The 15,043-nt window shown below is 60.8% G+C and overlaps 1 protein-coding gene across 3 annotated transcripts in view; it reads left to right on the top strand.

Annotated features, from left to right (window-relative positions):
• Positions 1-13,182, top strand: part of BEGAIN (brain enriched guanylate kinase associated) — a 30,447-nt gene extending 17,265 nt beyond the window's left edge. The window contains exons 1-6 of one of the 3 annotated variants that reach the window (XM_077123558.1): positions 160-594; positions 5,291-5,452; positions 5,900-5,966; positions 6,853-6,960; positions 9,815-9,898; positions 10,953-13,182. In XM_077123558.1, coding sequence (XP_076979673.1) covers positions 356-594; positions 5,291-5,452; positions 5,900-5,966; positions 6,853-6,960; positions 9,815-9,898; positions 10,953-12,341 — 2,049 coding nt within the window. In that variant the 5' untranslated portion in view covers positions 160-355 and the 3' untranslated portion in view covers positions 12,342-13,182. Of the gene's footprint in view, positions 1-159; positions 595-5,290; positions 5,453-5,899; positions 5,967-6,852; positions 6,961-9,814; positions 9,899-10,952 lie in introns of those variants that run through there. The other 2 variants (XM_077123560.1, XM_077123559.1) reach the window with 2 other exon arrangements.
• The last annotated feature ends 1,861 nt before the right edge of the window (positions 13,183-15,043 follow it).

Below are 15,043 nucleotides of genomic sequence, written 5' to 3'. Positions count from 1 at the left end.
TGTAGCCACCCCCTCCCCCGGAACCCTACTCTCCATACAGCTCAGAGGGTGGGGAATGGGGTGGGGTCACCCTGTCCCTCCATCCTCTTTGCTTCTGGCTCTCAGGGAGCAGTGGCTAGTGGGAACCCAGCCCAGAAGGTGCACCTGAAAGGGCTCAGAGGAGGTGTATCTGTGTGTGTGTGTGGGGGGGTGCTATCCCCGTGGCCCCCCTCTAGGCTACAATGGTGGGTGCAGCCTGTCGCTAGGGGATGGGACCCAGTGAGAGGTCTCAGGCCAGGTCACCTGCCCTCTGGGGAGGACCAGCGAGGACTGGGATGTGCACAAGCTCAGAGCCCCCTTCTCCTGTTCCTTGGAGATGACAAGGCGTGTTTTGGGGTGGGGCTGGCGTTCCCATGTCCCTTGGCCTCAGCTGCGGGGCTGGGGCAGTGCCCAGCGGTGGGCCCAGCGTGGCTCCCCACCCCCGCACCCGCCTGAGCTGAGCAGCTCCGTCCTCTTCACCCACAGGCTGCACGGCCCCTGGGTTCCCTCGTGTCTCGGGCAGCCCCGCGTCCTGCAGGGCCGACTGGCCAGGTCCTCACCCTCGCTCTGGGACAGGTAACATACCTGTTGTCTCCCCAGCTCTCTGGTGTCTCTGCGTCTGTTCCCAGACGTCCGTCCCCTGTCTGCGTCTAACTCCCCCATGATGGCTGGGGAGGCCGAGGCCCAGAGTGGGGAAGGGGCTCCCAGGGCCCCGCCTGCTGGGCTGGCCCCTCATCGGGGACAAGGCCTCACCCCCCCTTGCCTCACCAGCCCCGGCCTGAGGCAGGGCTCTGTCCTGCAAGTGGCCAGAGGGGCTCCAGGTGGAAAGAGGGGAGGTGGCTGGAGGCCTCACTGTGCGCCAGGCAGAAGGGAAAGGCCTCGAGCCCTGGGAGCTGCTCAGCTCTTCCCAGGGGCCTGTGCGGTGGGAGAGTGCTCTGGGGCTTCCCAGCACCCACCCCAGCGCCCACGCCCTGTAAGGTCAGGTTCCCCTTCTGGCTGAATTCACCGAGGGTGGGGGGGAGCGGGACCCGCGCCCGTGGCAGGGGCAGAAGCCCGGATCCCAGCAGGGCCCTCATCTGCAGAGGTGGGCGTGGACTTGGGGAAGCCGGTCCAGGCTGGGTCGGGATCAGGAAGCCGCCTGCTGGCTGCCCCCTCCAGGGAGGACGCCCCCTTCCCTCCGTGAGCCCCTGCCGAGGGTCTGCTTCCACATGCTGCCTCTCTCATCTTCACCCGCATCCTCGGGAGACGCACAGGCTGCTGAGGCCCCACCCACCTCCCCAAATGGTCCCCGGCAGACTGGGGCCCACTGCGCGCCGTGCCCCTCTAACTTCCTCCTACTTCTCCAGGGTGGTTCGAATGCAGCACAGTGCAGGGATCACATGACCAGCCCTCCCCTCCCCCTATGGGAGAACATGAGCTCCTGCTTTCACAGATGAGGAAACTGAGGCTGGGTTCACACAGGATCTGGGTCATCACCCTGGTGGGGGGACTCCGTGGCCTGTCAAGTTTCTGACCAGGGACAATGAGTGGCTGTGCCTGTCCCCAAGAGGGGCATGGTTGATTGATAATGTGCAGTGCCTGTGTGTGGTCCAGACGGAAAGTCTGGAGGGGAGGAGCTCCGGGAGCGTAGGGGCAGTCCAGGAAGGACAGGGGCCACTCGTTGTGTCCAGAAGGCCATCGTGGGGGAAACCGAGGCTCCAGGGGGCCAGGACTGTGCAGGTGGTTGAGCAGCCCCCATCAGCAGCAAGTAGAGCAAGGAACAAGAGGTTCTCATCAGGGGTCAGGGGTAGAGGGTTGGTGGTGGTGAGAGCCTGGGCATCCACGCTGGCCAGCAGGAGCCCTCCTCTCCCTTGGGGACCCTGCCCAGCCTGACTCCCAGCCCAGCTCTCCCCACACTGTCCTTCCCGGGAGCCGAGGCACCTGTCACCGCAGGGGCAGGGCCGTGTCTGCTCTGCTGCGTGGGGATGGTGCCTGTGCTGTGCCAGGGGTCATGGTGGCCAAGACGGGAGTTCTCTGGCTCCAGGAGGCCAGGATGTGCACTGGGGATGCCCTGTGGAAACCTAGCCCAGGATGAGGTGCAGATCTTAGAGGCTGTGTGAGGGCAGGAGGCTGGATGCAAGGACTGAGGGCCAAGGTTGGAGTGGTGTGGAGTGGACAGACAGCCACTTGCAGGGTGGTGCAGCCCTGTGACAGAGAGCTGGGGGAGAGCCTGCAGTTTCTTCACCCTGACCACCCCCCCCATGCCACAGGTGGAGGCATGACCGAGGTGGCTTCTGGTGGCCCACGCTAGGTGTTTTGCTGGCTTGTCCACAGCCCAGGGCCTCCAGCTCATCTGCCTCAGCCCCTGAGGCATAGTGTTCTTCTCGGGTCCCTAGGGGTTGGGCCTACCCAGAGCACGTTGTTGAGCACGTTGCCCACAAATCCATGTACCCACCCGGGGCCACCTGCCCATGGGCACCTGGAGGCAAAGAGAGTTCCCTGCAAGGAGCAAGAGGCTTTGGGGGCCACAGGCCCACCCCCCGTTGAATCCCTGTTCCTGTAGTAGGGCACTCTGGATGAGCTGGGAGAGCCCCAGCTATTAGCCACCTCACTGAGGACAGAGGGCCAAGGCTGTGAAGCCACCTGGGGCTGAGGGCAGTATGGGGCATGCTGTGATTTGTAGCTGCAGATGCCAGAGGTGGCAGTCAAGGAAGGCTGCCTGGAAGAGGAGGCAGACCCTAAGACAGGGCAAAGCCACAGAGCCTTCCAGGCAGGCCTGCGTGGGAGCTGAGTGGTGCTTTGCCTCTGGGCTTCCCTTTCTTGTGCTTGCTACTCTACATCCTCTTTGGGTACTAATTATTGGGTGCTGAGGGGCCCTGCCCATCTCTGAGGTTCTCAAGAGCGAAACAAGTCTATTTTTATTTATTTTTTAAAATATAGGCCCGGGCAGGAATCCAAGAAAGCATAATCAAGGTTTGCTGGGTGCGTGCCCAGGGGAACGAGTGTGGTAGATTCAGAGTCTGCAACTGAGAGCACAGTGGGGTGGGAGGGGTGATAGCCGAGGGTCCCCCAGTGCTGGGAGGAGACCTCCTGACTGCCCGCCGCACCCCTCACTCGCCTTGGGGGTTATGGGGGCCCGGAAGTGTAGGCACTCGTTCAGGATCCCTTCTGCACCCGGGTTTCCAGTGGGACACCCAGGGACTTCCCTCCTGCCCCGCCCCACGATATGGCCGAGCACTGTACACCCTTACTCTCCTGCTCCCCACAGCAAACCCACCGAAAGGGCGCATCCAAGAATTGGCTGGGGGCAGTGCCTATCCCAGCCCTCGCGCCCCGGGCTCAGGCCCCCACTCAGACCTGGGCATCAATCTGGGCAGGATTTTTCTAGAGCCAGGGCTTGGTGCCCACAGGACATCTGTGCATTGCCCTGTCTCCTGCTTTCTTCCCGGGACCTTGCTGGCCCCACACACGGGTGTGACAAGTGTGGCCTCAGGGAGGCCCTCCATTCGCCCTGCCCAGCTATGAAGGCCCCAGGCCCCAGCAGCGCCCCAGCTCCAGGCCAAGCCTCACCCATTCACCATGTTTCACCCTTCCTGGCTCGGCAGGCAGGAGGAGGCCAGTCCTCACTTCCCCAGGGGAAACTGAGGCTCAGCAGAGAGTGGGCAGCCCAGGTGCATGGCCAGAGCTGCCCACCACTCCCTGCTGTCAGGCTGGAGTTCACCAGTGGCTCTGACCAGTGTCACTTGTTCCTCGTGTTCTCCATTAAGGATGGGTCCTTTCCCCAGCAGCCTCCTGCCCCCTCTGCCTGCTCAGAGGCCACTGGTCTCACTGTCCCATGCTTCAGAACTTCCTAACTTCCAGATTGCCCGGCCCCACACAGAGGGGATCAGGTGGTCGGGGGGGGGGTGGGGGGGTGGCAAGGGCAGGGGATGGTTTCTAAAGCTCTCCAGTGATCTTTAATGGGTGGCCAGGGCTGAGAACCCCTGGGACCAATCAGAGCTTCCTTCTGTTTTCCTCCTGCCTATTTCTATGCCAGCAGATCACCAGCTTATAGCAAGAGGGTTGCAAGAGGGGCCCTGGAGCAGATCCACTGCCTTAGCTGTGTGACTGTGAGCAGATATTTTACTTCTCTGAGCCTCTGTTTCCCCATCTGTAAAATGGGAATGATAGTCACATCTGCGTTGGACTCAGAGAGGATGAAATATGTCATGGTGCCAGCGCGTCCTGGGCTCAGCAGACGAGAACACACAGGCCCCGCCAGTGAGTGCACGAGGCCGAGGGCTGAGTCTCAGGGGACACTTTTGGGCAGAGACCAAAGCCTTAAAGCAAAGACACCAAAGACCAATAAGCAGAAATGCACATGGGGTTAGTGCCTGTTTACCGGGTGCTGGTCACAGTGCCCAACAGGAAGGCCCTGCCCTTCTGGAGCTCAGAGCCCGTCCCCAGGGACCTGACGCCCACATCTGCACCTCCTCACCTATCCCCAGTTGTGGTGCCTCAGGAAGGCAATTTATTGTATGCCTCCCCTGGTGCTAGGGTGCAGCTGGGCTGTTTTCCCTGAGTGTGGAAGGCTCAGGATCCTGGGATCTCACCCTTGAGGAGCCACCCACCTGTGGGGGCAGGGGATAGATCCTGGAGCCTGGGAGCCCCATCAGGGGTTCTAGAAAGCTTCCTGGAGGAAGTGGCACTTGTGCAGCCAGGTTTGGCTGGGTTTCCACTGCACACAATCTCAGAGGCCAGTGCAGGGGAAGCTGCCTGGGTATCAGGACATCGTGGCCGGCCCTCTCCTGGCCCAGGGAGGTGGCAAAGTCTGCAGGGGCCTCACAGCCCTCGGGAGAGGGAAGCCTGGTCTCACAGCGCTGCCCACACGGCCCCAGTGGCCCCGTCCCAGGGCTGTGGGAAGAGGAAAGTGAGGGGCCCTATAAACTGAAACAGCCCGAACTGGCAGGTTCTCTACAAACCAGAGTCCTTTGGACCACCCCAGACACACTCCCCCTCAAGTTTCTGGGGTCTGTGCCATTTCCTCCCTGCTCCATCCTCCCTGGTGACTGCAGAGTGCTTTTCTTCTGATGGGGGTGCTGAGGGGCGCTGGCCAGACTGGCTAAGGGTCAGGGAGGCAGGGGGCAGTGCCACCTGGATGGAGGCTGCGTGTGTGTTTTACGCTCACATGTGTTCATGCGGTCCGGTGCACCCGGTGTGCATCCATACAGCGTCCCGGCCAGTTGGCTGGTGCGGGCCTCAGTTTCCCCGCGCTCAGCGCCGCGGCCCGGCCCACCGCCGCGTGTCGTTGCAGTGCTCTGCAGGAGCAGAAGGGTGAGCTGCGCAAGCGGCTGTCCTACACCACGCACAAGCTCGAGAAGCTGGAAACCGAGTTCGACTCCACGCGCCACTACCTGGAGATTGAGCTGCGGCGTGCACAGGAAGAGCTCGAGAAGGTCACGGAGAAGCTGCGCAGGTGAGGGGGTGGGGCCCAGATGAGGCAGAGTGGCCGACTCAGGAATGGTACCCAAGCCTTGACCCAAGGGCAGACTACGACAAAAGGCTCGTGAAGGCCAGCTCCTTTCCAAAGCCACATTCAATGCCAGGAGCAATAAAGGCAGGATTTGAGCCCACACGGCCAGCTTTGCCGAAGGACAGGTTGTTCCCGTGGCACCCCTCCCTGCCCTTTCCTTCTTTCTACCATGATTATTGGGTGCAGCAGAGAGTGAACCAGATGGGACTTTTCCCGACCCCAGCTGGTCCACCAGGGTCCTAACCGCTGTTCCTGGGGTCCCTGGGCTGGGCGGGGCAAGTGGGGTGGACTCTGGAGACATGTGTCTAGCCCTGCTCTGCCCAGTAGGCTGTGTGGTTGTGGGGTTCCCGGGAGTGTCTGGCACAGCACACTCCTCCTCTCCGGTTGTAGGATACAAAGCAACTACATGGCCCTGCAGAGAATCAACCAGGAGCTGGAGGACAAGCTGTACCGCATGGTGAGTGCTGCCATGCACCACCCCAGCCACACCTGCAGCTGGCTCCATCCCTGGGCCGGCCAGAGGGTTGTGGAGTGCAGGACACCGCCCAGCACTGTCCTGCTTGGGCCTGGGGCTCTCCCCTTGCCCCTCCAGGAGCCAGACCTCAAGGTCTTGTCCCCTGAACACTCCAGGTGGAACTGGTCATCCCCCACACACCCACCCTTCCTTCTCCACTGGGAGGGTGGGCTGGAAGCCCGAGCCCTGACAGTTAGACAGGGAAGTCGAGGGTTAGAGCTGGCCCTGTTGCCCTGCAAGCAGGAGCTGGGGGAGGGAGGCCATGCAGTGGGGACGGCAGCCCCAGCTTAGGCTGCCCGCCCAGAGGCAGGGACTTGTTCCTGCTGGAGCACCCAGGGAGCCACTCTGCCACCAGGTAAGCTGGGCCAGGAGAGGGCTCTGCCTTGCACTGTAGGCGCCTGGAGTACCCCCAGCAGTTGGGGAAGAGCCAGTTATAATGAACAACACCTACCGCTCACAGCTGTGCTCCTGATGGGCGGCAGGTCATCCCAGGCTCCTGTGAGGAGCTCCCTGTCCCAGATGAGACCCTGAGGCTCAGGAGAAAGGGACACAGGCCTTCTGGCTTGTCAGCGGAGCCAGGGTTTGAATGCTTGTCAACCTGTGCTGCTACTCATTCCTTGGGGCCTCTCAATATTAACACTACAAGAGGGCCGAGGACCACTTCAGCCCTCACCTGCACTGGCCTCTCCTTCCAACCTCCCTAACCAGGGCTACCTGTCCAAGGCCTCTAGGGCTGCCCACCCAGGGGTAACAGACAGATGGCCCAATGCCCTCCACCAGGAGCCCCCTTGTACGCTAACTGCCCCACCCACCACCCCCCGTTCCCCAGGGCCAGCACTATGAGGAGGAGAAGCGCGCGCTTAGCCACGAGATTGTCGCCCTTAACAGCCACCTGCTGGAGGCCAAGGTGACCATCGACAAGCTGTCAGAGGACAACGTGAGTGACCGTCCCCTCCCCCCTCAGGGGTGGAGCTGGAGCGGGCGGACAGGGGCTGCCTCCCAGGTGACCCTCCACACACACCCTCCGCTGGAAGAAAACAAAGCCCGTATCCAGGCATGCAGGGGCCTGGTGATCCCATGTGGGTGGGTTTCTGTTCACTCAGGACTCTCAGTCTGCCGCCAGCCCCAGCATCACATCTCGAGCTGGGTGGTCCCCCTGGGGCCTGATCTCAGGGGCCTATGAGATGGCCCAGGCCCCTTTGCTGGTCCCCTACCACAGACCCCTCCTTTGCTAATTAGGGCCTCCCGCATGCCCTAAAGATGCTACAAGGCTCCCAGGACCCAGCGTGAGCAACACAGGCATAGGCAAAAAGGTCCCTGCCCACCTGGAGTCATCATCTGAGTGGGAGAGACACGGACTGCAAATCAAACATCCCAGCTGTGTAGCAGGTTAGAAGTGGTCCGTGCTGCAGGGAGTGGTGCTAGGGAGTAGCTGGCTATGGGGTCTGTAGATTTCAAGGTATGTTTGGAAGATGCTGCTCGAGCCAAGACCTAGTGGGGGCAAGGGAGCCAGCTGCAGGGGTATCACGGGGAAGAGCTTTCACTCCAGCTAGAAAGAACTGTGGAGGTGAAGGTGTGCCAATTTGAAGAACAGCAGAGAACAGAGTGAGCCACTGGGGACTCCAGGGTGAGGTCAGAAAAGTGATAGGAGGCCATGTTGTATAAGCTCTTATTGAGAAACTGGGCTTTCTTCAGAGGGAACTAGGGAGCCATCAAAGGTTCTTGAGCAGAGGAGTAACGGGATTGGACTTATGGTTTAACTGGGCTTAAGAGGCTGCTGTGCTGAGAACAAATGAAAGCAAGAACAGGGAGAAGAGGAAAGAGGCTACTGTACCAGCCCGAGTGAAGGGGGTGGTGGTTTGGCCAACATGGTGGCCCTTGGGCAGGAAGAAGGGCTCAGACTCTGGTTATATTTTGAAGATAGAACCAACAGGATATAACAGGGTTTTGGATATGGGGTGCACGAGAAAGAGGGGCCCAGGCCCACCACAGGGTTCAGTCTGAACCAATGGGGTAACCTGCATTTCCCGCAGCAGCATGGGTCAGTATGCCCGCAGCAGGGCAGGTGTGGAGTGCGAGGAGCTGGGTCAAGATTTCCCCTAGAGGTCCAGGTGGTGACGTCAAGAAGGTGGTCAGACATCACTGGGGTCCAGAGTTTAGGGGAGACACCAGCATATGGGTGCTGGTTAAAGCCCCATGCCAGTGGGGACCACCAAGTATGTGTGCAGAAAGGGGGAGACCCCAGGACAGGGGCAGCTCTCAGAATCCTGGTTAGAGGAAAAGACCCAGCAAGGACATCTGGGAGGGAGGAGCTAGTGGGAGTGGGGGGGTGGGGGCACCTGGGTAGGCGCCAGGGGAGGGTGGGAGCCAGAAGCCACCTGAGGAAGGTAGTGAGTGTGCTGGGGGCCCCTCCCAATGGAGTGTTGGGTTCCAGAGAGAAGCGGGCGACAAGAGACCCAATGCACAGACAGTAACAGGAGAGAAGTATGGAGTGGCAGCTGGATGGGTACATGGGATAGGTTTTCCTGGTGAGACAGGGCCAGGCCCTTTCCAAGAACAGCCACCAGTCCTCACCCCCTCTACAAGGGGATAGTTCACCTGAGGAAACTGAGGCCAGGTGACTTCCCAGGCCATCCAGGGGGTGGCATGTAGGCAGAAGCAGAATTCAAACGCAGGTCTGTGTGTTTGTGCTGTAGCTTATACTGCTGCCCCTGCCCCTGCCTCTGCCCACAGGGACCCTTCAGTACCTCTTCCTGGAGCCAGAAGCCTGTCCCTTGCACACAGCCACCTCAGCCAGGGGCCCTGGCCAGGATGGCACAAAGTAGCCCTCGTGCCCCAGCAGCATGGCTTCCTGGCTGTGGCCTGTGGGGTCTCAATGGCATCACTGGTCTGGTTGGGCAGTGTCCACTGCCCACGGGCCCACCAGGAGAGCCAGTCCTGGGCTCCTGGCTGACTATACTGTGCCCAGGAGGCCCAGGAAAATGCAGAGGGTGAAGGGGAGGGGCCTCCAGGCCCAGGATTGGGGGAGAGGAGGGGTCCCCATGCCTTTAGACAGTCTGGACCTTGGTCACCTGGGACCATGGGGATGGCTCTTGGCCAGGAGCACCCAGAGGCAACATGGGTGGGCCTCAGGGCCCTTGGGGCTGGCTGTCAGAACCTGTGCTGCAGGGGGTAGGGATAGGGTAAACAAAAGGCTCAACCACAGGCACATGCAACAGAGATTTTCCAAAGACGAAACCAGACCCCCTGGGTCCTACTGTTTGCATCTGTTTTCAGCTCAGGAGGCTGAGCTGCCCCCCACCTCGGGCCTGGGGTCACACTCGTTCCTCTGTCCCCCACCACTCCTGTCCCCTGCCCATCCCCGCAGCTGCCTGCTGTTGCAGACTGCACTCTAGCCAAGGGGTGTGTGAACCGGACACATGATGGGGGGTGGGAGCTGTGGGCTCATTTCCTTGTGCCTTGTTTGGTGCCCACCACTCACTGCTAAGCCCCCTTTGAAGGGACTTGGGGAGACCCTACCTGCCCCCAGGGCTCTGGTCCACATGCCTAAGGGGTCTCCAGGAGCTCAGGGGTCATCGGAGTCCCTTCCCCCACTGCTGCCCTCCACCTGTAAGAGTTTCTCACCTCAGCAGGACCTCAGGGTACTGTCTGGGCAGCAGCTCCAGCTCAGAGGCCAGCCCCTCTTCTGCAGGCAAGAGCACAAGGCCCGAGAGGGGCCGCTCTGGCTACCTGGACTCCCCACTGGCACTGGGCAGGGCGACAAGGCCCGAACCCCTTCTCTTGTCTTGTAGGAGCTCTATAGGAAGGACTGCAACCTAGCGGCCCAGCTGCTGCAGTGCAGCCACAACCAGCGCAGGGTCCATAAGGTGTCCGAGGTAACGTGACCGTGACCCGGCAGCCAGGCCGTGACCTTGGTGCCCTGCCCCCCACGGCAACTTGGGTCCCTCGAGGGGAAGGGGCTGGGTGACTGTGTGTCTTGTCCTTTCTGAGATACGGCCAGGGGGCTGCTCCCCACGTGCACCACCTCACCCACCCCTGACGGCTGGGCGGGGATACCTGGGACCTCCTGGGCCTGTCTGCCCTCTCCCAGGGTCTTGCTTTCCCAGAGCCCCCAGGCCGCCATCCTCATCCCAGCCTCCCAGGCCCCTATTTGCTGAGCTCCAATGAGGTGATAAGACCCTGGTATGGTTTAGACACAATTACCAAGCACCTGGTTCAGAGGCAAGGTGTCAGTTTCATGGGGGCATGAACCGGCCCAGGACGTGGGGCCCTCAGATGCCAGAGACCCCAGCCTTCCCCTGTTGCCCACCCCCCCACATGCATCCTCAGCCCTTGCCTTTGTCCACGACCCCTCCTAGCCTGGACCATGCCCAAGATTCTCACAAAATAGATCAAACAGTAGCATGACAACCCCTGAGGCCAGGTGCTAGTGCAGGCACTGCCGGGCACTGGGCACTGGCCCCTCCACCCCAATCTTTGTTGCATCTGTTTCTGTGCCTTGTACAGGAACCCCCAAGCTGGCATGATGGGGTTGCATGTGGGGTGCCCCCCACAAAATGCCAGGGGCTGGGAGGGCAAGTCAGGCCCCTCACTGGGTGGGAAGTAGAGGGGGGGAAGTGGAGAGGGGATAGCAACTCAGAGCCCAGTCTAGCTTCTCTGGCTGAAGGCCACCTCTGGACTCTGCTGGGTTGGTGGTGAGAGACCACCAGGGATCCTGGGACAACAATGTCACATCAAGTCCCCAGGAGCTTTTTAAATGCAGAGTCCTAGGCCCTGACTATAGCTTGTGGGATTTGAGAAGCCCTGGGAAATGAGCTCCTTGTTGGTTTGTCTGTCTGCCTGTCCGTCTCTCCTGGCTGGCCATCTCGGGCCTCTGGGCCACCCAGCTGACCCCTGTCCCACCCTGCCCTCCCCTCGCGCCTGTTCCAGCTGCCCTCCGACTTCCAGGAGCGCGTGAGCCTGCACATGGAGAAGCATGGCTGCAGCCTGCCCTCCCCGCTCTGCCACCCGGCCTATGCTGACAGCGTCCCCTCCTGCGTCATTGCCAAGGTGCTGGAGAAGCCCGACCCTGCAAGCCTGTCCTCCCGCCTCTCGGACGCCTCGGTCTGCGACCTGGCCTTCCGCGACGCAGCCGAGAAGCCCGGGTCGCGGCCACCATTCAAGGGGGATGTCCACTGCAGCGACACAGCCCTTTACTGCCCTGAGGAGCGGCCGCGCGACCGGAGGCCCAGTGTGGACGCGCCGGTGACCGACGTGGGCTTCCTGCAGGCGCAGAACTCCACCGACAGCGCGGCCGAGGAGGAGGAGGCCGCGGCCTTCCCTGCAGGTTTCCGGCACGAGGCCTTCCCGGGCTACGCGGGCTCGCTGCCCACGTCCAGCTCCTACTCCAGCTTCAGCGCCACGTCGGAGGAGAAGGAGCTGGCGCGGGCCAGCACGCTCACCGCCTCGCAGCAGGCCGTCTACCTGAACAGCCGCGACGAGCTCTTCGACCGCAAACCGCCCGCCGCCGCCGCTGCCGCTTCCGCCACCTACGAGGGCAGCCCGCGCTTCGCCAAGGCCGCGGCCGCGGTGGCCGCCCCGCTCGAGGCCGAAGTGGCCCCGGGGTTCACACGGACCGTGTCGCCGTACCCAGCTGAGCCTTTCCGCTTCCCGGCCTCCCCGGGCCCCCGGCAGGCCCTGATGCCCCCAAACCTGTGGAGCCTGCGGGCCAAACCGGGGACGGCCCGGCTCTCCCGGGAGGACCTGCGGGGTCCGTGGCGCTCCCTGGGCGTGGAGGACATCGGCGCCTACACCTACTCGCCCCCCAGCGCCGGCCGCGTCTCGCCCTGCAGCTTTTCCGAACGCTACTACGGCGGCAGCGGCGGGGGCAGCCCAGGCAAGAAGGCCGAGGGCCGCGGCAGCCCCCTCTACGCCAGCTACAAGGCGGACAGCTTCTCGGAGGGCGACGACCTGTCCCAGGGCCGCCTGTCTGAGCCCTGCTTCCTGCGGCCCGGAGGGGATCTGAGCCTGAGCCCCGGCCGCTCGGCCGACCCCCTGCCCAGCTATGCGTCTGGTGAGGGCGATGGGGAGAGGCTCAGGGTGCAGCTGTGCGGGGCCAGGGGCAGCCCGGAGCGGGAACACGGCCCCGGTTATGGCAGTGAGCACAGCCCCCACAGTTCCCGGGACTCCCTGGAGCCCAGCTCCATGGAGGCCTCTCCGGAAATGCACCCCGCGGCCCGCCTCAGCCCCCAGCAGGCCTTCCCGCGGACTGCTGGCTCTGGCCTGAGCCGCAAGGACAGCCTCACGAAAGCCCAGCTCTACGGGACCTTGCTCAACTGACCGCCTGCCCGCGGCCAGGGTCACGGGGCCACCCTTGTCTCCCCCCAGCCCCATCCTGACACAGCACCCGAGAAAGGAGGGGCCGCCTCGCCTCTCCCCAGGCACCTAGATCCCCTCACGCCCCTCCCCACAAGATCCCGGGAGAGGAGGGATGCTTTCCTCCTGCCAGCGCCCCCAGCACCCCTTCTCTCCCACCCATGCCATCAGAACCTGGGAGCAGAGCCCGCTCCCCAGCACCCTCGTCCCCACCCGGCCCCGCCACGATGGGACTTCCACCCAGACCATTTTCACACACTGATGTCCTCCCCATCAGTGGGGAGTGCCACCCTTTTATAACGCGAAACTATTTTTATAGAGAAAAAGGGTCTTTCTTAACGCGCCTGGCCTCCAGCTACCTGGGAGGCAGCCTTGGCGTTTTCAACACGAAGCTCCTTTATTTTTCAGACGAGGGTGAGTGGAGAGGATGGGGTCCTGTGGAGACCAAACACCAAAAAGGGGGGAGACACCCCAGCAAGCCCAGTAACAAAAGAATCCCCAAAGGGGGTCCAAGCAAGAGGGGAACAGAAACAAATTAGGGGCCGTGAAAATATTTTTAAATGTCTGTTTTTCACAATGTGGCAGACACACCACCCAGAGCCCTTCTGTGGCCCACAGTCCCGACCAGGACGGCCGGTGCTCCCTCCTCCCCACCACTGCCCCCCTGCCCACCACCCCTTCACTCTACCTCAGACATAATTGAGGCCCTTTGACCCCTGGTTTCTGTCGCTTGTGTGCCTGTTGTCCGCGATGCATGCCCGTCTCAATTAGTACTGTATTTTGCATTCATTAATAAAAGACACCAGTGGAAATAATTGGGGTTTAGGCTGTTTCTTCACACCCCCTCCCACTTTCTGGTCTTGGGGTCCTTCCCTCAGCTACCCTCTCAGCAAGTGAGGGCAGTCTCCAGAGCTCCATGGAACCCCCACCACCATAGGGGGTGAATTCTCGCATTTTTCTTGTCATTGCCCCTTTAGACGGTGTTCATTTATGTTTCCCCACACATTTGCTATCCCCAGCATTCTTTCTTGCATCTCAGACTCTGCTTATGCTTAAAATAGGTACTCTAGAGTTTCCTCGAGCCTGGGTCTGCTGGACACAAACTCTTCACTCTTATTTTTCTAAAAATGTCTTTATCTTGCCCTGAGCTTGAAAGATACCTTCACAGGGTCAGAGAGTTGGTAGGTGATGCTTTCCCTTCAGCATCTGGTTGTTGCTGATTCTCAGCCTCGTGGCCTCTACTGTCAAAACCTGCTGCAGCCTGTTTCTGGGCTGGTTGTCTGTCTTTTTTCTCCGGCTGTTTGGTATCTTCTCTTTGACTTTGGTTTTCTGTGATTTCTCTGAGATGTGTCTGGGTGTGGATTTATCCTTCCAAGGATTCGCAGGGAGTCTTGCATTATTTTTACATTTCTCTGCCCCTTTCTCTCCTCTCCTGGAGCTGCCATCAAACCCATATCGGAGCCTTTTCACTCTCTGGATCTGTTGTCTTCTAAGTTTCCCGAGTGTTTGCCTCAACATTGCAATCCTCACAATTTGTCTTCTAGTACACTAGCTCTCTTCTGCTGTGTTAGCTCTGCTGCTGAATGGATCCACCAGGTTTTTTCATTTCAGTTATTACTGCTTTTCATTTCTGAACATTCAACTTGGCTATTTCACAAAGCTGCTGTCTACATCATGCGGGTTCCTGTCCCTGGAGATGTGGCTGCCTCAAAGACCAGGGGGCACCCCTTTCTGGCCCTGGCATTCCCAGCTCCCAGTGACAAATCCTGCCCAGCTTCACCTTCCTGGGACTGATGTCATCACAACTGCCTGCCCTGGGCAGCAGCACTAGACCCCAAGTTCAGGTTGGCCTTGGCCCAAGGGCCATTCTGGATTCAAGGGTCCTGGCCCCCTCGCAGGCTACTGTGCCCGACTTACAGCTCAAAGGTGTGGGGGGAGGCAGGTGATGTAACAGTGGGTGCCCAGAGTTCAGAGGTCCTCACTGCTCCAGGGGGAAGAAGGAAGGAGTCAGCAGAGGCTCATGCTAGGGTCTTGAAGGATGAGTAGGAGTTCACTAGGGTATTTCAGGTAAAGGAACAGCCCATGGGAAGGCAGAAGTATGGGACCGTGGTGCATTCCAGAAACTTTTCTGTGCTTCTGGGTGCCCCTGAGGGGTTCAGACCTGGGGCCACCAGACTACCTCTGGATCTGTCCTACATTTGGACCTTGTCCCCATAGCCAGACAGGAACTCCTGGGCAGGGATTAGGCCTTGTCCTCTACCTTCTTTGTCCCCATCTACTCCAGCAGCTAGAGTGAGCCACAGTATGGGGGTTCCCTCCTCTACACCGCACTCCTCTCCCCATACCACCCCCCTCAGCCTTGACCCCTGCCCCTCTAGGGCAATGCTGGCTGGCCGTGAGACCTCCAGAGCCTCAAGACAATGACCTCCATGACTTCTTGGGGCCCTCCAAGTAGGGTGGGTGCTGAGGGTGCAGGAAGGAGCACAGGCTTCAGGGCCTGATGGCTCTCTCCTGTCCAACAGTGGGGGTCACAGACACCTTGCAGAGGGCTGTGCACATCAGCTCTGCTCAGACAGTCGCAGCCATGCCTAGCACACCAGGTGGCAGCTTAGCGTACACCGCCATCACTGATGAAATGGTTTTCTCCCACGATGGCTGCAGGTCTG

This window comes from Tamandua tetradactyla, chromosome 12, assembly GCF_023851605.1.
Source record: "Tamandua tetradactyla isolate mTamTet1 chromosome 12, mTamTet1.pri, whole genome shotgun sequence".
Taxonomy (NCBI): Eukaryota; Metazoa; Chordata; class Mammalia; order Pilosa; family Myrmecophagidae; genus Tamandua; species Tamandua tetradactyla.
The sequence above is the reverse complement of the archived record's forward strand: the minus strand, read 5'-3'. Positions and strand labels throughout refer to the sequence as shown.